The following is a 22,236-nucleotide window of genomic DNA, read 5'->3' on the forward strand; positions in this document are numbered from 1 at the left end:
TGAATGCGTCTGTGTATGGTGGCTCTTGAAGCAATGATGCCAGCAGCAGTCCACTCCTTGTGAATCTCCCCCCAAATTTTTGAATGACCTTTTCTTAACCATTTCAAAGCTGCGGTTATCCCGGTTGCTTGTGCACCTTTTTTTTACCACACTTTTTCCTTCCACTCAACTTTCCATTAATATGCTTGGATTCAACACTCTGAACAGCCAGCTTCTTTGGCAATGGTCTTTTGTGGCTTGTCCTCCTTGTAGTGTGTGTCAATGATTGCCTTCTGGAGATCTGTCAAGTCAGCAGTCTTCCCCATGATTGTGGAGCCTACTGAAACAGACTTTTTAAAGTAACTCTTAGGAAGCCTTTGCAGGTATTTTTTGTTAATTCTAATTTACTGAGATAACGCTTTTTGGGTTTCATTGGCTGTAAGCCATAATCATCAACATAAACACTTGAAATAGATCACTCTGTTTGTGGTGACACTATATAAAGAGTTTCACTTTTTGTATTGAAGAGCTGAAATAAATTATCAGATTTTCCGGCGTATAAGACGACTTTTTAACTCCTGAAAATCTTCTTAAAAGTCGGGGGTCGTCTTATATGCCGGGTGTCATCTTATAGGGCGGGTGCGGAACAATGTGCGGTCACCGCATATGTTGGGGGAGTGGTCTCGATGACGAGGTGGGGGGCGCCTCACCGGGAAGGTGTAAGTGAAGTATCCCTATTACCTCATTGTGGCAGCGGTGCTCTGTGCGGCTCTGTACAGCGTGGGGGGCTCCGCCTGCATTTCGTCACAGCCCGGCGGCCCCCGCAGCTCCATTGCTGCGATGCGTTGACCTCTGGGAAAATGGCCGCTGGGGGCGGCGCATGCTCAGATTCAGATCTCGTCCCGAGATCTCTGGAGACGAGATCTGAATCTGAGCATGCGCCGCCCCCAGCGGCCATTTTCCTGGAGACCACCGTATTGCAGCAATGGAGCTGCGGGGGCCTCCGGGCTGTGACAAAATGTCGGCGGAGCCCCCCACACTGCGCAAAGAGCCACCCCCCCAGCATAGAGAACTGCACAGAGCACCGCTGCCGCAATGAGGTAATAGGAATGCTTCACTTACACCTTCCCGATGCGGTGCCCCCTCACCTCGTAATCGGGACCTCTCCCCCCCACCACCATATGTGATGACCGCACACTGCTGCGCACCCGCCCTATAAGACGACACCCGGCGTATAAGAGGAGATTTTATGTTTAAATTGGAAAAGTTGGGGGTCGTCTTATATGCTGGAAAATGCGGTAACTTTTTTTATTCTAATTTTTTGAGAAGCACCTGTATTTTGGGTGACATAACTCTTGGTTTAAGGGCATAGGAATTAAAAGTTTGACAATTTGGACATTTTCTCCAAATTTCCAATATTTTCACAAGTAAACGCAAGTCATATCGAACAAATTTTACAACCTACAATATGTAATGAAAAAACAATCTCAGAATCAGTGGAATGCGTTGAAGCGTTTCAGAGTTATTACTACTTAAAGGGAATCTGTCACCCCATTTTTGGCCTATAAGATGCGGCCACCGCCATCAGGGGCTTATCTACAGCATTCTGTAATGCTGTAGATAAGCCCCCAAAGTAACCTGAAAGATAAGAAAAACGAGTTAGGCTGGAGTCACACATAGCGACTCACCAGCGATCCTGACAATGATATCAATGTGTCAGGATCGCTGGTGAATCGCTATGTGATCGCTGGTGAGCTGTCAAACAGACAGCTTCACCAGCGATCAGCACCAGCGACGCCGAGCACGTTAGTAACCAGCGCGCTGATGCAGGGAGCTGGTAACTAATGTACACATCGGGTATCTAAGGAACGCACGTCCCTTGGATAACCGATGTGTACATTAGTTACCAGCAGATCGCTGGTCTCCTGCCTGTCACACGCAGCGATGCGTGCTGGCCAGCGGGAGACCAGCGACCAAAAAAAAGTCCTGGCCTTTCCTGCAGCGATCAGCGATACCGGCAGGGGGGCTGGTCGCTGATCGCTGTCACACACACAAATTGTGACTCAGCAGCGATCTCGCTAGCGAGATTGCTACGTGTGACGGGGGCTTTAGATTACTCACCCGGGGAGGAGGACGTCATCGCTAGAAGATGGGAGGCTGTAGATAAGCCCCTGATGGCTGTGACCGCAGCTTATAGGTCGAAAATGAGATGACAGACTCCCTTTAAAGTGACACTGGTCAGATTTAAAAAAATGAGGCTTAGTCCTTAGCTCCAGCTTCTTGTTTAGAGTAGAAGCAGGTACAAAAAGCTATCCGTGGCTGTGATGTGGATTTATAGTTCTGCGTCTCAAAAACAAAACTTTCTGCTATCAAAATGTATGTCAAGGGCAGAGTTTTGGACCTTAGAGCAACACTTCTATCTGATTTTGAAAATATGAATATACACGTAAAATGGATTTTCCACATGCCTGCTGTCTATATATTTAACTAGCTTGTAGTTCATTCTGGAGCCTCAATTGCATCTACTTAAATTAGCTGCCTCAATCTGTGACTTCTGTGGGGAGAGTGGTCTTGGAAGTCGCAGATTACCAGAATTCGGGATCATTGGAAAGTGGGTGCACTAGGCATGTGGACTAGAAATTTAAATATCGTGTTAAAAAAATAGAGATTCACTTTAAGTCGTCAAGTGAGCTCTGCGGAATAACTGATGTTTCTTATTTGTGGCCAGATAAAGCAATGGTTTTGAAACATCACCCTGACAAAAGAAAAGCAGCAGGAGAGCAAATTGTCGAAGGCGATAACGATTATTTCACATGTATTACTAAAGGTAAGCTTTTTATGAATTTACCCTCATCGACACATTAAAGGCACTGGACTCCTAAGTGTAAAAAGGTTTTAATATAACTACTAGCCTGTGTAAGAATAATTTTTAAATTAAAAAGTTGTACTTTGTTTCCGGCTGCAACTTCATTCATTTTTAGTCCCCCATGATGGCAGTTTACAACCTGCTCCTAAAGCTGACTCTTCTCATGTGCCCTTGTCCCTCCCAGTAACACATGTGAGGTCTGTGTTGTGTGTCTAGGATACTGCTATCTTAATTTGCTCTCATGTATCAGCACAGATCATTCTTGCACTGCTTTTTTCCTTCTATAGTCCTGGAAGCATCCCTGCTCCCCTTTACAGAAAAGAGGCTGTGGTGCAGCGGGGTCCTAGGTGGCAGGGTTGCTGCTGGTGGAGGCAGGACATGCTGCAGACTCGAGGCTGGTAGGACGGGGTATTCGTTGGCGACAGAATTTGGGGCATGGATGCGGGCACCAGGCTGGTGCGACAGCGTCCACCACATAGAAGAGTATGAAAAGTGCAGGGCTTTTCCCAAAATGTCAGCAGAGCCCCACACCGCCAGATGCCTCATATAGATCATGGAGGTCATGATTTTTGGATATTTTTTTTGCTGGGCTAATGATTGATTTTTTTACAAACACTTAGACATTTCAATTTCTAGAATTGGCTAAACCTAATGTGTTAATATTTGACCATTCTGTGCGGTTTGTTTTTAGCATATGAAATTTTATCTGATCCTGTGAAGCGACGAGCCTTCAACAGTATTGATCCCACCTTTGATAATTCTGTCCCCTCGAAAAGTGAGGGAAAAGACAACTTCTTTGAAGTCTTCTGTCCTGTGTTTGATAGAAATAGCAGGTAAGAAAAATGTATAACTGAAGATGAAAGCTGGGTCTCTAGATTTTGAAGAAAAATTATTCATATTATGTGAACCTACTTAGCAGATCTCTGTAAGCTTTGTAATTGGTTAGATATGCCCACCTATCCAATCATTGCAATGACCAGCCTCGAATGTATTAAATATCCATGTGCTGTATGTAGACAGCACTGCAAGTCAATGTGTTAGTTCACATTAACGTTTTTTACATACAGACCAATGCATCATGCACTGCTTTGATTCATATTCTGGATTAGACGCTCTCATTATGGGTGTGCAAAAAAACAGATCATGTTATATAGGGGTTACCATTCATGTGTCATGGCATTTTTAAAGGATCCATCATAAATATTAAGAAAACCTACAAAAATAGAGTGCGAGACATCGTGTCTAGAAAAGGTATATTTATTCAATCTTAGACAATGATTAAAAATAGTACATACAAAGTTAAGACATTAAGAATACTATACTATTGACCAGTGAGTGTTTACATCTGCAAAAAAGAAGTAATTGTATAGATTAGTGATGAGAAAATGTGCTCGGATAATGTCTTATCTGAGCATGCTCGGGTATTATCCGAGCATCTGGGCTTGCTCATAAATTCGAGTCCCCACGGCTGCATGATTTGCGGCTCTTAGCCTCAACACGTGTGAGGATTCACTAACAGCTGCAAATCATGCAACCACGGGGATTCAAACATAATATACAAGCACTTCCAGATACTCGGATAACACCCAATCGTGCTCGGATAAGACGTTATCCGGACACGTTCACTCATCACTAATACAGGTCAAAATAGGAGACATGTAAGGTATGTAACAACCACACTCGACATGCGCTTCGCACCTATCTTCGTCAAGGGGTGGTATAAATATTAACATTGTTTTTGTCCATTATTAAATTGTTCATGTAAAAACTGTCATACATATGTATGTACCGTATTTTTCGGAGTATAAGACGCACAGGACCATAAGACGCACCCCAAATTTTCAGAAGAAAATTGGGGGAAAAAATTAATGCGTCAAATGAGGGTCCGTCTTACAGTCTGAATTATTCAGCTTACCAGCATACCGGGTGGGGGTGTGTGTGATTGGGAGCGCTGGTGGAGCGGGGTCACAGGAGGTGTTCAGTTGTCTGTCAATGATCTGACTCATCCCAGGCAGGTGCGGGGGCTCTGCCATTTTGTGAAAGCCCCCACACATCCATCCCAGGCTGATGCGCGGCAGTTTTGCATATGCTTGGTGGTGCGTGGCCTCCGCCGACATTTTGTGAATTCCTGGAGCCCCCACACATCCATCCCAGGTTGGTGCGTGGCAGTTTTGGAGATGCTCGGTGGTGCGGGGGCTCCGCCAATATTTTGTGAAAGCCTGGAGCCCCCGCAGTTCCATTCCTTTAATACTGTGGGCTCCAGGAAAATGGCCGCCGGAGGCAGCGCATGCGCAGAATGAGATCTCTGGAGGCGAAAAATAAGGTACTAAGCAGACAGATATATGGATAGCACCCAAACATAAAAAATGGACACATGGATGCAATGCAAATAAGAAAAAAGAGACATAGGAGATTGCACATGTACCTATGGATGAAAAAAGGAAATATGGAATACCATACAGATTCAGGAAAAAAAACTGACAACTTTGCATATGCTTGTGGGATCCTGGCCTTATAACAGCAGGATTATTTGTTTGCCGCAAAGAAAATGTAGAATTGCATGACAGCCATTGGAGAAGCAAATATGTAATACATGGTCATGATAAGTCTAGCGAAGGAGAGCTTTTCTTTTTATATTTTGGAGAAGATTTTTTTTTTTTTCTTTGGCAGCTTGTACTATAAAATAACATTGTAATAATATAGTTCTATTTCACCGTTCCAGGTGGTCAAACAAGAAAAATGTTCCAAGACTTGGCAGCTTTGGCACCTCCATCGAAGATGTAGATGCATTTTATTCTTTTTGGTATGTTCTTCTAAAACCTGTTATGGGTTAATAGTTTCTGCATTATTATTTTTTAGAATAATTAAATTGTAAATTATTTATATGGCACCACTGATTCTGTGGTGCTGTACATGAGAAGGGGGTTACATACAAATTACAGATATCACTTACAGTAAACAAACTAACAATCACAGACTGACAGAGTTGGGAGGACCCTGCCCTTGTTGGCTTACATTCTACAGCATGGTGGGGAAGGAGACAGAAGGTTGGGGAATTGCAGCAACTCCAGTGATCGTGAGGCATTATAAGCATTAACCTACAGAAATTAATATGTTACATTGCGTGTATTTTACATTCACATTGAATTTGTTTATCCAAGATTAGAAACACATAGCTGTCGTCCTTCATAAACTATGCCACTCCTGTGTACAGGTTGAATATGGTATTACCGTTCTGTATCTTCACTGCAATACCAGACATAACCTGTAAACAGGGGTGGCTCTATTTTTTTTGAAGAAGGCAACCATGTTTTTGTAATCCTTGACAACTTCTTTTGAGTACTTTTTGCTCTGCTAGCTAATTTGTTTTGTTAAATTGAACTTTCCCCATTGTTGTTTTATGCCAGGTACAACTTTGATTCTTGGAGAGAGTTTTCTTACTTGGATGAAGAAGAAAAGGAAAAAGCAGAATGGTAAATAATACCTTAATTTCCTATGACTTTCATTCATATGTATACTGTCTCATTGCTTGGCATTTTTAGAGTTTGGGCACATCTGTCTTACCCTCTGAAACCACGCTGACATGCTTTCTCTTGTCACCCTCCTCCACAGTCTCCCTCTATTACAGCCTCCTCTCACTGTTCTCAGTCACCCTTTTCCTATGTAGCTCTCCCCCTTATTCTTAGCCGCCAGCACCGTTCTCTTCTGCCGTCAGCTCCATTCTCTTCCGCCGCCAGCTCCGTTCTCTTCCGCCGCCAGCTCCATTCTCTGTTCTGTTCTCGTCTGCATCCAACATCCTTCTCGGCAGCGAGTTCCATTCTCCTGTATAACCAGCCTCCCCCCTCTACAGCAGCCAGCTTTGATGTCCTCTGGTTCCAGCCTCCTTCACCCTCCTCAGCAGCCTGCTCTGTTCTCCTCTACTTCAGCCTCCCTGACCTTTTTCATCTCTGTTCCCTGGCAGAGTTCTTTGCAGCCTGCCTCCCTTCATAACCATTACAGTGGTTTGTGTTGGCACTTTGGACCATGAATTTGGAAGAGGGATCATTGTCTGTAGCAGGCTCCAAAGAGTCTGTAGAAGGACAGTGAGTCACATACAGATGAGCTGTCCATGCTGCCCTCCCCTGTACACACCTAGGGAAAGAAAACCCTCAACAATAATGTCAAGATTAGCATACTCCATTACTTACTGCAATATTCATTCACATTTAGTACTGTGCAAAACTTGGTCAGGTTTGTATAAAAAAAAAAAAACACTGACAAGTAAGAATGCTCTCAGAAACAGAAGTGTTAATAGTTGATAAAAATTCACAAAATGAAAGTGAACAAAATGTAAATCTAAATCAAATCTGTATTTGGTATGACTACTCTTTTGCCTTCAAGACCAGATCAATTCTTCTAGGTACACTTGTCAGTGTTTTTGTAAAATTATAGTCAGGTGTATGAGTACAGTGGCATGTGAAAATCTGGACAGCCCTGGTGAAAATTACTGTTAACAATTTAGCAAATTGAACATTAAATGATCTCTAAAAGTCCTAAAGTTAAAGGGAACCTGTCACCAGTTTTGTCATATATCAACTAAAACTATCACCTTATTCATCGCCTGTTCTGCATTCCACAAATGCCTATATAACCCCCTGATTCCTCCTGTATATCCCCCTAAAACTTTTTAAGTTCCTCCGCTCTGCAAAGTATTCCGGACGGTCTGGTCCAATGGGCTTGGTTTCAGGCCTCTCTATCCTTTCCCTCAAACCCTCTCCCCTGACTGCTGCTACTCACCGTACTCATTTTTTAATTGACATGGATGATGCCTCGCATCATTCACATTGCTGGTTGCTGGACGAAATCTTGCGCCTGCGCACTGTGCTTTGACCTACTGTGGGCAACCACATATGTTATCAGCTATGCCCACTGTAGGCCAAAGCATAGTGCGCAGGCATGAGACGTGACTTTGTGTTCAGGTGCAAAATTTCGCCTGGCAATGTGGATGACGCGAGGTGTCAATTCAAGAAGGCGACCAACCTCTGGGGGAGGAGGGGGGGGATGGAGAGGCCTGAAAGCATGTCCGCAGGACCGGACCATACAGTGTGGGAGAACTTAAAAAGACTTTTGGGGATACAGGAGGAGTCAGGGGTTATATAAGCATCGGATAAGGTGATCGTTTTAGTTGCTATACGACAAAATTGGTGACAGATGCTCTTTAAAGATGACACATTTTCCTCCCCCCCCCCCCCCCCCCCCCGCCCCCCCAGGCTGGAGGTTCAAACTTGTGTCAAACCATACCCCTCTGAGATGGTTAAGGGAGAAGTGTAAGAATAACTAGGTGGTTCTTAGACCTCACCATAAATTTGAAAAAAATGTGCCATAGGCAAGGAAGAGGCCAAGTACTTAGGCTATGTCGTCGGGAGGGACGAAAGCAAGCCACAAATAAGCAAGATCGAGGCAATTCCGAAGTGGCCACAACCGTTTTCCAAGAAGCAAGTGAGGGCGTTTCTTGGAATTGTGGGTTATTACCAGCGATTCTTCCCAAGTTTTGCCATAGTCGCCGCCCCATTGATGGATCTTCTTAAAGGCACTATATTGAGGATAATGAAGTGGAGTGATGACACAGAGATGGCATTCTAGGAGCTGAAGCAGGCTCTGTGTAAGCATCTGGTTCTGGTCGCTCCAGACTTCAGCAAATAATTTGTGGTCCATACAGATGAGTCAGAAGTCGGGTTAGGAGCAGTGCTGTCTCAGGAAGTAACTGAGGAAGAACATTCCATCCTGTATCTGAGCCGGAAGCTCTTGTCGTGCGAGAAAAACTATGCCATTGTGGAGAAGGAGTGTCTAGCTTTAAAATGGGCCGTAGATATGCTGAAGTATAATCTACTAGACTGGAGTTTCATACTTGTGTCAGACCATGCCCCTCTGAGATGATAAAGGGAAAAGAGGGAAAAAAAGGGTAAGAATGCCGGATGACTAGTTGGTACTTAGGCCTCCAGGATTTCAGATTCCACGTAGAATATAGACCCGGGAAGTTACACGGGAACGCATATGCCCTCTCCAACATTCCCTGTTTTGTGTCCTTAGGTACACAAAGCCCCCGGGTTTGGGCAGAGGGGGGAAATATGTGACAGGGTCACTGGTGCCGTAGTTGAGCGGAGATATGTGTCGCAAAGGTTATTATCTTGTGTGGTGTGAAAGCCATAAGTTTTCCTCCAGCATGATATGTGCTGAGAGTAAATCAGTCGTTCCCAGGGTCTGACTTTCATGGTGAGTCGGTAAGAGATGGGCAGACTGCCTACTCACCATATCTCCACCTTAAGGGTGTGGTTGGAGGGAGTTAAATGTAAAGCCAGAGTTTTGTTTTTTTTCTGTCCGTGTCCTTTTTGAAGCCTCCAAACTGAAGCTCCAGTGAGAGCTGCCGAGCGTTGTTGTCCCAGAAGGCGGGAGCCATACTGAGAAGGAATTTGTATGGCCTTTTTTTTTTTTTTTTTTTAATTTTCATTTGTGCCAGAAAGGCTGTTTTTTGTTAATATTTTGGGCTTTATGGTTTCTGAAGTAATAAACTACCCAGAGAAGAAAAATGCACCAATGCAAAAGTTTGGGCACTCTTGGAAATTGGTGTGCTCAGATAACTTTGACCAAGGTTTCAGATGTTAATTTGCTTGTTGGGGTTATGGCTTGTTCAGGATCATCATTAGGAAAGACCAGGTGATGCAAATTTACCAGCTTTATAAATACCCAGCCTCTAACCTTGTGATGAAAAGCAGCAGCCATGGGTTCTTCTAAGCAGCTGCTAAAATATAAAGTAAATGTGTCATCTTTAACCTGAGCCTCTTAGAGAGAGTTTAATCTTCAACTTGCATAACTGTTCACAATGACACTAATCTTGTCCAGGGGTGCCCAAACTCTTACATGCCACTGTAATTATACCATGCAGGTGATAATCATCATTTTCACGTGAATGTTGAATTAGTTGTTAGCCAAAACTGATACAGCTTAAAATTGTGTGAGTAAAGGTACTGTCACACTTAGCGATGCACCAGCGATCCCAACCAGCGATATGACGCGGTCAGGATCGCTGGTGCATCGCTAAGTGGTCGCTAGTGAGCTGCCACACAGGCAGATCTCACCAGCGACATCGCTGGGGACGGGGGTCACTACTTACCTGTCACACCAGGTGATCCTGCGTCCTCCCGCCCGGCTCCACGCTCGTCGCTCGTCTCTCCACAGGAAGCGCCGCAGGAAGCTGACGACGAGAAACAGTCCAGGACGTTCTCGCGCGATCAGCGATAACCAGCGGGGGAGCCGGTCGTAGGTAAGTATCAGACACAGCGATATCGCTAGCAATATCGCTATATGTCACAAGTTATAGCGATATTGCTAGAGATATCGCTTAGTGTGACAGGCCCTTAATAACCAAACTGCAAATGCTAGACTGTGGAAGACAATTTAATGTCACAGGTTATTCACCATGGCAAGCCTGAGCACAGCTACAAGGTAGTTACATCGCATAAGCTAGGTCTTTCCCAAACAAAGATATTAAAGTAGACTTGGGGTTTCAGGATTGTTCATGCTCTTTTGAATACTCCTAAAGAAATGGACAATGTTGAGAATTGTCGATGCAGTGGTAGGCTAAGGAAACTTGGAGCAGAAGATGAAAGACACATCATGCTTTCGTCCCATCGAAATTGGAAGCTGTGTAGTAATGACATCAGCTGTGAGCTGTCAGCAACCAGTTGTACCCAGCTGCTCCCAACTACTGTTCAGAGATGCCTGACCAGAAGTGTTCTTCATGAATCAGAAATTTGTCCCTGAAAAAATTCTTATTTCAACATCATGGAGTCAGTGGGATCGGCTACCTGTTGAGTTCCTTCAAAAACTGTTGGAAACTCTACCTAGAAGAATTGATGCTGCTTTGAAGGCAAAGGGGACTCACTCCAAATATTGATTTGATTTAGATTTCTCTTTTGTTCCTTCACTAAGAATAGTTAATTATCACTTGACAAAATGCTGCTTTTAAAAGCATTCTTACATTACAGCATTTTTTTTTTCTCCATTCTAAAACTTTGGCAAGTACATATATTTAACTATAAGTGAGAGTGGAGGAATAAAGAAAGAGCCGGAAAAATAACTGTGACCATCACAGCTCCTCGCTGGTGGTTTGAGCAAGTGAACCAGCCGCAGTTTTTTTTATTGATTAGGAACAACCTCTTTTTAAAGTCTGTTTTTAAATTAGTTTGCAATAGCTAACTAGTGTGTCATTACTAATAATTTTGATAGTCTTTCATCTTATAAGATGCAAAAATACAGAAAGTCATTGAATTTTGTTGTTAATTTTATGTATTGTCAGTCGTGATGAGAGAAGGTGGATTGAAAAACAGAACAGAGCGGCCCGAGCGCAAAGGAAAAAAGAGGAAATGAATAGGATTAGAACATTAGTTGGTATGTGTTATGTTATTACTGATATGAACATGCAGCACTAGGGTGAACTTCTTGCACATGAATTTAGTCTGCTATTGCTTATTTTTATAATGGCTTTATAAATCTGTATGCAGTTATCTCGCTATATTTGTAAATGGGGTATAGAAAAAATGTGCATTTCTCTATCGCTTCATTGGGGGGGCGCATAAACCATGGGGTGTATGCTGCTGACACTATGCACATAAAGTAAAATGTGCATTTTATAAACTGATCTAAGTTCTGATCCCTGAGAAATACCATACATTTTTGGATCAGAGTAGACCCAAATGCTTAGAGCCCAAAATCTCTGGTTGCAACAGTTCTAAAATTTCAAGTCAGCTTAGATTTTTTCAGATGCTGTTCCTGATCTCTAGGAAATCCTTGTTTGTATACTGAATAATTTCTATAACAATGAATAGAGGGTGCCTGTGCCTCATATGCCACCTCTCCATTCACTGCTGGTCACACACTAACCAGAAAAAGGGATCTGGGAACTCCCATCTTGCTACTAGATGTGGGACCAACCTCTGGGACCCGCTCCTATTAGATATTTTTGGCATATCCTTTGGGCAGGGCCGGTTTTAGGCAAAGTGGGGCCCTAGGCAAAGTTTAAAATGGGGCTCCAAATGCTAACATATTGCACATCACACAGAAGCATTTCGGTTGTAGTTACATGCGCTGAGTTCAGGCCGCTAAATGAGTGTGATCGATAAAACTGAAGTCATTCCCGGCCTCTTTCCACCGTCTTAAGAAAGAATAATGGGAACAGAACAATCACTAATAGATCACCACACAGTATCATGTTATCAGCAGCACATCTCCAGTTTACACTGGTGATGTGCTGCTTAGAACAATGATTTTTGTTCCAGCATAAACAATCCAATCACTCGATGAATATGCTGAATTACTCTGTCGCCTAATTGGGGGACACAGAACCTTGGGTGTTATGCTGCTGTCCACTAGGAGGCGACACTATGCATAATCTGAAAAAGATTAACTTTGGCTCCTCCTCTGCAGTATACACCCCTGGACGGCGTCAGCCTTCTCCAGTTTTTGCTTTATTGTCGCAAGGAGGCACACCTTTTTTTTTCTTCCGTTTTTTTTTTTTTCCTTTTTTTCACCGGAAATACAGATGAAGAAAAGTGGGTCTCCAGCGAGACTCCCGGCATGGCTCCCTCCTCGGTCCCCTATTAGGGGTACCCGGTTGAGGTCGAGGAGGTTTTTCCCCATGTCGCTCCCTCCCCAGTCCCTCGGGTCCTGGTTCGAGGTCGAGACCCCCCTCCTTCCCCAACCCCTTTAAGGGGTCTGGGTTGAGGTTGAGGCGAGGATGAAGACACCCTGACGGTGACAGACGCACCCTCCCTAATCCCCCGCAGGGGGTATTAGGTTGAGACGCCTCAGGTAGGGTCGGAGATCAGGCAGCATTTCGCAGCTTCCAGGGACCCCAGGCTGGCTGAGGGATCCTGTTGGGGCCGGGGGAGGGTGCGGACTGGATGGCACAGCAGAGACAGGGCTTTTCTGCGTCCCTGTCTCTGCAACAGCAGCGGCTCCATAGCGCTTCAGGGGCCCCCCATACAAAAACCGCTACCCCTGCTACCCCTACCGCTATCCAGTCGACCATTCTGGGGGGGTCTGGTGCAAATCCGCCCCCCCCCCCCCGGACTACCGCGCCGCTCTGGAGCCCTCCTGGGCATCAGGCTTCTAATTTAGGCCGCGGCTTCGGCCTAGCTGAAGCCGCCGCCTTTTGCCCGGCCCGCCCCCCCGGATGACCAAAATGACACACTGGAGTGTCATAGAAGGGGCGGATTGATGCAGAAAGGGGGCGTTTTTACACAGCCCAGCGCGCCCTTTTCAGCTCTCCGCCCCCTCCTCCCTCTCCTCAGAGCCCCGGTGGCCATTTTTTCTGGATGAGATCCAGGAGAGGAGCATCACAGCGGTCTCCGGGGGGCACAGAACTGGGATCTGTCGGCGCTGGACCTAGGGGAACACCGGTGGGGTAAGCTCACAGCTGGGTTCTCATTACTCAGCTGTGAATCTATACTTCCTATAAGGCTTTCTGTGGGTTCCCTCTGCGTAGCCACCCCTGTATGATCCCTTATAGCCAGCCTCTGTGCACTATGCCGGGCTCAAGGAAGAGAACCAGGCAGGAATGTTTCTATGCATTCTGTACAGCCTGCAAAGCCACGCTCCCTAGTGGCAGCACGTATCCGCACTGCCGGGACTGCATCCAGAACTCTGGGTCAGAACCCCAGGGAGTCCCTACTGACGCTTCAGTGTCACAGACCACGCCGGAATGGGCAACTCAGATGTCTCCGTCTATGTCACAGTCCATAGACAACCTAACTGCTACATTACTGCAAGCTCTGCAGAGTCGGGCCCCGTCTATGGACGGTACACAGCAAACGGACAGCTTGTCTCAGGAACATGCTGCTTCCGACTCTCACAGACGTAAGCGGACCCACAGGTCTCGATCACCTGAGTCGCACTATAGCACAAGGTCGTCCCCCTCTAGGGAGAGACAGCGTCATTCCAGGTCTCCTGGGCAGTCCCCTGCCACAGACAGACAGTGCAATTTACCACAGGGATCCCCCACCACAGAAGACCCCCGCCCCAGGTCGCCCTCCAGGGATCACCTTAGCGAGGCACAGGATTCGGAGGGTATCTGTGACTCCGACTCAGATAATGAAACGGTCAGGTCCGTGGTACCTTCTCCCCCTAGCAATACAGCGCTAGTTGAGGACATAATTTCTGCCATTCATCGGGTGCTAAAAATTCCAGAGTCGCCCCCGGAAGTCCCAGAACAGAGGATTTGCTTCGAAAGTGTTCAAAAACCACCTAAGGTCTTCCCTAATCACGATGAGTTTGAGAAAATACTTACCAAACAGTTTGCACAGCCTGACAAAAAATTCGCTAATCGCAAATATTTGGAAGCGAAGTACCCCTTCCCACAGAAAGACACCAAACAATGGACAGATCCACCTGAAGTGGACCCTCCGGTTTCTAGGCTAGCAGCGCAGACTTTACTCTCTCTGCCGGATAGCTCAACCCTCAGGGACGCAGCAGACCGGCAAGTAGAACGCATGGCTCGTTCTATTTTCGAAGCGGCAGGCGCCTATCTGGGCCCTGCGTTTGCTTCAGTTTGGGCAGCCAAGGCCATCCTGGCTTGGGGCAAAAAACTACAGGAGGGTCTTCAGGCTTCAAATCCTGAACTCTCGGACCAAGCGGTCCAGATGGCAGTGGTAGCAGACTACATAATTCATGCAGCCCTGGATTCCGCCAGAGGTGTAGCGGGAATAGCATCAAACGCCATCACGATCCGACGCATCCTCTGGCTGCGAGAATGGAAAGCGGATGCGGCCTCAAAGAAGTCCCTCGCGAGACTTCCGTATTTTACTGGAAGACTTTTCGGCGAAAAGTTGGACACCATGATAGCCAATGCCACTGGTAGTAAGAGTACCTCTCGCCCTCAACTAAAACCGAAACGCACGTTTAAACGAAGAAACCAGACGCGATTCCGATCCTTTCGGAATTCCTCGGGCTGGTCCGTTTCGCGCCCAGTGCAAAACCGCAACCGTTCTCCACGCAGAGACAACCCACGGACGCAGCAGCGACCGGACAGGGCTTGGCAGTCGAAAGCAGGCCAAGCGAAACCCAAGGGAGGAAAACCTCAGAACTTCACTTCATCATGACTCAAGACCTCCGGAAGACACCCCACCAGTAGGCGGCCGACTTTTACTCTTTCAGCAAGTCTGGCTGCCTATTACAGAAGACAGGTGGGTCAGGGAAATAGTGTCTTCCGGATACAAGATAGAGTTCACTTCCGTTCCACCGAACCGGTTCTTCCTTTCTGTTCCTCCAACACCACCAGAAAAGGCTCGTGTTTTCCACCAAGCGGTTTCCTCTCTCCTTCAATCAGGAGTTGTGGTGCCGCGGTTCCCGCGAACGAGAGATTCCGAGGATTCTACTCAAATTTGTTCGTAGTCCCCAAGAAAGGAGGCGGCGTCCGACCCATACTGGACCTAAAACAGCTCAACAATTACGTACGGGTCCGTCATTTCCGCATGGAGTCCCTCCGGTCCATCATTGCATCCATGGAGCAGGGAGAATACCTCGCCTCCATAGACATACAGGATGCGTATCTCCACATACCAATTGCTCCCGCCCACCAAAGGTTTCTCAGGTTCGCGGTCAACCAAAACCACTACCAGTTTGTCGCCCTTCCGTTCGGACTCGCCACGGCTCCAAGAACGTTCACCAAAGTCATGGCGGCCACCATGGATGTCCTGCACTCAAGAGGCATCCTAGTTGTCCCGTACCTGGACGACCTCCTCGTCAAGTCTCCCACTTTCAAAGACTGCGAGGTCAGTGTCTCAATCACTCTAGACACTCTGAGTCGCCTGGGATGGCTAGTCAACCTACAGAAATCGTCGACCATCCCAACTCGGACTCTAACATTCCTGGGAATGGTATTCGACACCGCCAGGGGCCTGGTGCTCCTTCCCAAGGACAAGACACTGGCCATCCGTCTGGGAGTTCGCACACTCCTTCGCAGTCCTCCTCGATCTCTCCGGTTTGCCATGAGAATCCTCGGCAGGATGGCAGCAGCAATAGAGGCAGTGCCATTTGCCCAGTTTAACCTCAGGGTCCTTCAACTAGCCATACTCAGATCTTGGGACAGGAACCCTCTCTCCCTCGACAGGGAGTTCAGGTTGACGTCATCAACCAGGAGGTCCCTGCATTGGTGGCTCAAACCAAACTCGCTTACACGAGGGAAGCCATTCCTCTCAGGACAATGGAAGATCCTGACTACCGATGCAAGCCTGACAGGCTGGGGGGCGGTGCACCTACATCACAGGGCACAGGGCAAGTGGTCACCGAGGGAAGTGACATTGCCTATCAATGTTCTGGAAATCAGGGCCATTCTCTTGGCACTGAGAGCATTTCATCACTTGCTTGCAGCCTCGCACATACGGATACAGTCGGACAATGCCACGGCTGTGGCATACGTGAACCACCAAGGCGGGACCCGCAGCGCCCAGGCGATGAGAGAAGTGGCTCATATCCTCCGCTGGGCGGAAGACACAAGGTCGGTACTTTCTGCGGTACACATTCCAGGTGTAGAAAACTGGGAAGCCGACTTCCTCAGCAGGCAAGGAATGGACTCGGGGGAGTGGTCTCTCCATCCCGAGATTTTTTACCAGATCTGTCAACGCTGGAGAACCCCGGATGTGGACCTAATGGCATCCCATCTCAATACCAAGGTTCCCAATTTCATGGCCAGGACACAGGACCCGCGGTCGCTCGGAGCGGATGCCCTGGTCCAGGACTGGTCCCAGTTCCGACTCCTGTACATTTTTCCACCCCTCTCCCTAATCGCCAGGGTCGTGAGGAAGATCAAGCAAGAGGGAGTTCCGACCATCCTCATCGCGCCAGACTGGCCCAGACGTACTTTGTACGCCGACATCGTCCAACTTACGGCAGACGCCCCCTGGCGTCTACCCGACCGTCACGACCTTCTGTCTCAAGGTCCGTTCTTCCACCAGAATTCAGGGGCTCTCAATTTGACGGCATGGCCCTTGAAACCTGGATTCTAACCCAGGCAGGTTTTTCACCTGCAGTCATTGCAACTATGATCAGGGCAAGGAAGCCTGCCTCCGCCAAGCTCTATTATCGTACCTGGAGAGCTTTCTTTTCTTGGTGCGAATCTCATGGACAAGTCCCACTCCCTTATTCCCTCCCGAAGGTACTAGGTTTTCTTCAATCGGGCCTAGATGCCAAGCTATCCTTAAGTTCGCTTAAGAGTCAGGTGTCGGCGCTTTCAGTCCTTTTTCAAAAGCGCATTGCTATTAAACCGCAAGTAAGGACTTTCATCCAGGGAGTTTCCCGATTGGTTCCTCCCTACAAACGTCCGCTGGATACGTGGGACCTCAATCTGGTCCTTACAGCATTGCAAGCTCCACCCTTCGAACCTCTTAGAGGAGTTCCACTCTCCATTCTGTCTCAGAAAGTGGTTTTTCTAGTGGCGATCACCTCGTTACGCAGAGTGTCGGAATTGTCAGCACTTTCCTGCAGACGGCCTTTCCTAGCCTTTCACCAGGACAAGGTGGTTCTCCGCACGGTACCATCCTTCCTTCCGAAGGTTGTGTCCAACTTTCACCTTAATGAAGAGATTTCACTGCCTTCCCTTTGCCCGGTTCCGGTTCATAGAGTGGAGAAGGCTCTGCATACGCTTGACCTCGTCAGAGCATTGCGGATTTACGTGTCCAGGACTGCACCTTTCCGGAAATCTGATTCCCTCTTCATTCTTCCGGAAGGTAGTCGCAAGGGGTTGCCGGCTTCCAAGGCTACCCTTGCCAGGTGGATCAAGTCCACCATACATGAGGCCTACCGACTTAACCGTTCCCCTCTTCCGGCCGGTATCACGGCACACTCTACACGGGCAGTAGGGGCCTCCTGGGCCATTCGGCATCAGGCTTCGGCACAACAAGTGTGCAAGGCGGCCACTTGGACTAGCCTACACACGTTTACGAAACACTACAGTGTTCATACCCAGTCCTCAGCGGATGCGAGCCTGGGTAGACTGGTTCTGCAGGCGGCAGTGCCTCAAGTCTAGGGGACTGTCAGCACAATATTCGTCCACTGCTTCCCACCCAGGGACTGCTTTGGGACGTCCCAAGGTTCTGTGTCCCCCAATTAGGCGACAGAGTAAAGGAGATTTTTGTGTACTCACTGTAAAATCTCTTTCTCTTAGCCTTTAATTGGGGGACACAGCTCCCACCTTGTTGCCCTTACGGGCCGTTGTTTCCTGTTGAGTTCTCATATTGTTCTTTGAGCTCGTACATAGTAGCCTTCTCACAGGCATGGTTGTTATTTGGTTACGTTCCTCCTTATGCTTTGGCACAAAACTGGAGAAGGCTGACGCCGTCCAGGGGTGTATACTGCAGAGGAGGAGCCAAAGTTAATCTTTTTCAGATTATGCATAGTGTCGCCTCCTAGTGGACAGCAGCATAACACCCAAGGTTCTGTGTCCCCCAATTAAAGGCTAAGAGAAAGAGATTTTACGGTGAGTACACAAAAATCTCCATTTTGCTTGTTTAGTATAATACACCCCATAGTCCTCCACATAGTATAATGTGCACCACAGTTCTCCATATTGTAAAATGCACACCCCATAGTCATCCTTTTAGTATAACACACTCCCCATAGTCCTCCATATAGTATAATACACTCCCTATAGTCCTCCATATATTAAAATACACTCCTCAGTCCTCCATATAGTATACTACACTCCTCATAGTCCTCCATATAGTATAATACACTCTATAGTCCTCCATATAGTATAATACACTCCTCATAGCCCTCCATATATTAAAGTACACTACTCAGTCCTCCATATAGTTTATTACACTCCTCATAGTGCTCCATATAGTATAATGCACCGCCATAGTCATCCATGTAGTACAATTCACTTCCCATAGTATAATGCACCCCATAGTTCTTCATATAGTATAATGTATTCCCCATAGTCCCCTATACAGTATAATGTAGCCCACATATAGTATAAAGCAGCCACCCCACAGAGTATAGCGCAGCCACCCCACAGAGTATAATGTAACCCCCCCTTAGAATATAATTCAGCCCCACTCATATAGTATAATGCAGCCCCTCCATAGAATATATGGCAGCCCCCTCATAGAGTATAATGCAACCCCTCCATAGAATATAATGCAGACCCCTTATATAGTATTATGTAGCCCCTCCATGGAATATAATGTAGCCCTCCTCATATACTATAATGCAGCCCCCATAGAATATAATGTAGCCCCCTCATAAAGTATAATGAAGCCCCCATACAATCTAGCCCCCCATAGAATACAATGTAGCCCCCTCAGAGTATGATGCAATCACACCTTATAGAATATAATAAATATAATAGCCCCCCCATAGAATATAATGTATTCCCAAATAGAATATAATACAGCCCACCTCCCCATAGAATATAATGTAGCCCCATCAAAGAGTATGATGCAATCCTCCCTCATAAAAGCTAATACAGCCCCCCCATAGAATATAATACATCCCACCTCCCCATTGAATATAATGTAATGTAGCCCCCATAGAATATAATACAGCCCACCTCCCCATAGAAAATAATGTAGCCCCTCTCCTCCATCATTGCTTTGAACTGTACCAGCGTTCAATGCGGCGGCGGAGGGAGTCGGCTGCGTGATGTGCCGCTAGCTTAGGGCCCCTGGGGTGGCAGGGGGCCCTAGGCAGCTGCCTGGTCTGCCTGCCGCCAACGCCGACCCTGCCTTTTGGTATTCCATAGAAATCTCTCATGAGACAGCCCTTTTAATTTAAATGAGTATTCCCATCTCTAAAATCCTATCCTAATATGTAGTAGGTGTAGAAATAATATTAGCAAATTCCCCCAATTAGAAATGTGTGTTATTACAACTACTACATACTGGGTAGGATCTTGGTAATGGGAATACCCCTTTATGTATAGAATCCCTTTAATTTAATTATATAGTAAAACTATCTAAATGTTTAATTTTTGTTACAATTTTAAAAGGTTCTGTTCTTTCCTGTTTCTAGATAATGCATATAGCAGTGACCCCAGAATTAAGAAGTTCAAAGAGGAAGAAAAAGCTAGAAAAGAAGCAGAAAAGAAAGCCAAGGCAGATGCAAGGAGAAAAGAACAGGAAGAAAAAGAAAAGGTATGTGCTATAAAGTGAAAAGTCAGCAAGTAACAATACACACTCCGTCCTTGTTACTACAATTCTCCAGTGGTTTGCCTGTTGGAGGTGGAAGTGTTTTGAAATCAAGCCTGGTGTTCTAGAAATTATGCTATTTGATCTTCCGAAACTGTCACTTTCAAATCACTCACAGCAATAAAGTCTGCTCCTCCAATGTTTCCATCAATAATGGTCAATTTTAACCCCTTTCTTATTTTATTTTTTTTTTGCGCTTTTGTTTCTTTCCTTTTATTGAATAGATGGGTCTTTCTATCGTGTGTGTGTGTGTGTGTGTGTGTGTGTGTGTGTGTGTGTGTGTGTGTGTATATATTATTTTTTGTGTGGTGAAAATAAAAAAAAAAAAGTGAAAGTCCATAAGGAAACATTTGCTGGAAGTACCACATGCATTTATTTTGTGTTTTTTTTTTTTCTTTTTTATATGGGGGTAATTCGTATGTATCTTTTTTTTTCCATAGCTGTAAAAGCTTTTTTTTTTTTTTTTTTTCTTTTGATTGTTAACTACAGTTTGCTTTCATACATTCTTCGTGTTTTCCTACCTCTTAACCTGGAATTTCATTGTTTTGTTTTTTTGACGGTTTTCATCAGCTCATGTAAAGAGCATGCCTACAACTGTGAACATTTTGTTTTCTTTTTATTATAAAGAAGAAAACAAATAGGACAAAATAAGGTGTTATCCGATCACACTGTGGTGCTATCCGAGTGACTTCTGAGTGCTCGAAAAATATGTTAAAGTCCCCCGCTCCTGCATTTCTCCCGGATGTTCGACAGGCGCAACACTTGCAGGGATTGCCTAACAAACAGGCAATCCTTGCATGTGTTGCGGCTGTCAAACAGGCATGGGGACTCTAAGATATTTTTTGAGCTCACTGAAGTCACCCAAGCATGTTAACTTATCACTAGTAAACAGCCAAGGGGGTGAATACTTTCGCAAGTCACTGCAGCAGTACCATCATGACATGCATGGGGGTATTCAGCAGACCCCTGACCGTTATGGCAATCCATTGGCACGCAATGATGACACCAATGAACGGTTAGCAGAGCACGACCCCTTGAGCTGTGTGTTGGAAATGCCGCTGTCACAGCTTAACAGCCATCATCTACCATCAAAGATGCGGCCTCAGTTCCTGAGCCCCCATCAGATATGGCACTTGACTTAGTATATACTATTACCTTTTATGTTGGGGAAGTGGTTAATGCAGTAGCTTATTGGTGTATATATTTTCCTTGGGTGCTCCAGTTCAGGGTACATTAGATGGGAATTTGAATTAAGGAGTTCCTTAAGAGACAGAGAATGATGTTCAGTGTTGTGTAAACTGACTTTGCAAGATGTTTGTGTTTCTGATTTAAAAACAATAACTTCGCTTTAAAAATAATATGCTTTTTTTTGTTATCCATCTAACATCTGTATCTGCTATTGCAATGGTATTGTACATAGTCAAGTTCCAAATATGCCAAATCGTTGAGATACACCCTAAGGCTGTGTGCACACGTTGCGGATTCTGCTACGGATCCGCAGCGGATTTGTCCCTGCGGACCCACAGCGGTGTACAGTATCATGTTAGCCTATGCAAAACAAAAACCGCTGTGCAGATGCTGCGGATTTTGCCACGGATTACAATTGTTTGTGCCGAATCCTCAGCGGTTTCACACCTTATCCTTATGAGGTGTGAAACCTCTAATTATTACAGCTTAGAAACATAGAAATGCACAGTAAAACAAACATATAAAAACACTGTTATAAAGAGGTAACAGTAAACAGCAATTGCTAGTTAAAAGATGATAAAAAACAGGGTATTTTGTTGATATGTTTTCTGCAAAAAATGTATACTAAGCCGCTCTACCAAACGTCAAGGTAACCCATCTCAGAGCAGTCCCTAACTGATGTATTTAAAAACCTGGTCATGTGTATAGTTCCTATATGAGCAGGATTCAGACAGGTAATGTGCGATGTGGACACGCTGCAGAGGACGGTCTTTAATGTGCATGGCCCACAAGGGAGGGGTGGAAACCTCCCTAATCTTGTAAAAACAAGAAACCAATTAAAAACAAACACATGGGCCATGTACACAGTGAACAAGTCTGTAGGACAGTGTTCACATCACCAAAAGACAGAAACCTAGAAAAGCACAGTAAAACAAACGTATAAAAATACTCTGTTATAAAGTAACAGTAAACAGAACTCCATAT

General features: G+C 45.8%; 1 protein-coding gene across 1 annotated transcript in view; it reads left to right on the forward strand.

The window, feature by feature from the left end:
* The window catches only part of DNAJC2 (DnaJ heat shock protein family (Hsp40) member C2), an 89,338-nt gene that overhangs the window by 33,359 nt on the left and 33,743 nt on the right, over positions 1–22,236 (forward strand). Inside the window, exons 4-9 of the mRNA XM_073573636.1 lie at positions 2,708–2,806; positions 3,537–3,678; positions 5,568–5,648; positions 6,253–6,318; positions 11,181–11,272; positions 19,889–20,010. Coding sequence (XP_073429737.1) covers positions 2,708–2,806; positions 3,537–3,678; positions 5,568–5,648; positions 6,253–6,318; positions 11,181–11,272; positions 19,889–20,010 — 602 coding nt within the window. The remainder of the gene's footprint in view (positions 1–2,707; positions 2,807–3,536; positions 3,679–5,567; positions 5,649–6,252; positions 6,319–11,180; positions 11,273–19,888; positions 20,011–22,236) is intronic.

Source organism: Dendrobates tinctorius, unplaced genomic scaffold (assembly GCF_039654945.1).
Source record: "Dendrobates tinctorius isolate UK_male_01 unplaced genomic scaffold, ASM3965494v1 ptg000035l, whole genome shotgun sequence".
NCBI lineage: Eukaryota > Metazoa > Chordata > Amphibia > Anura > Dendrobatidae > Dendrobates > Dendrobates tinctorius.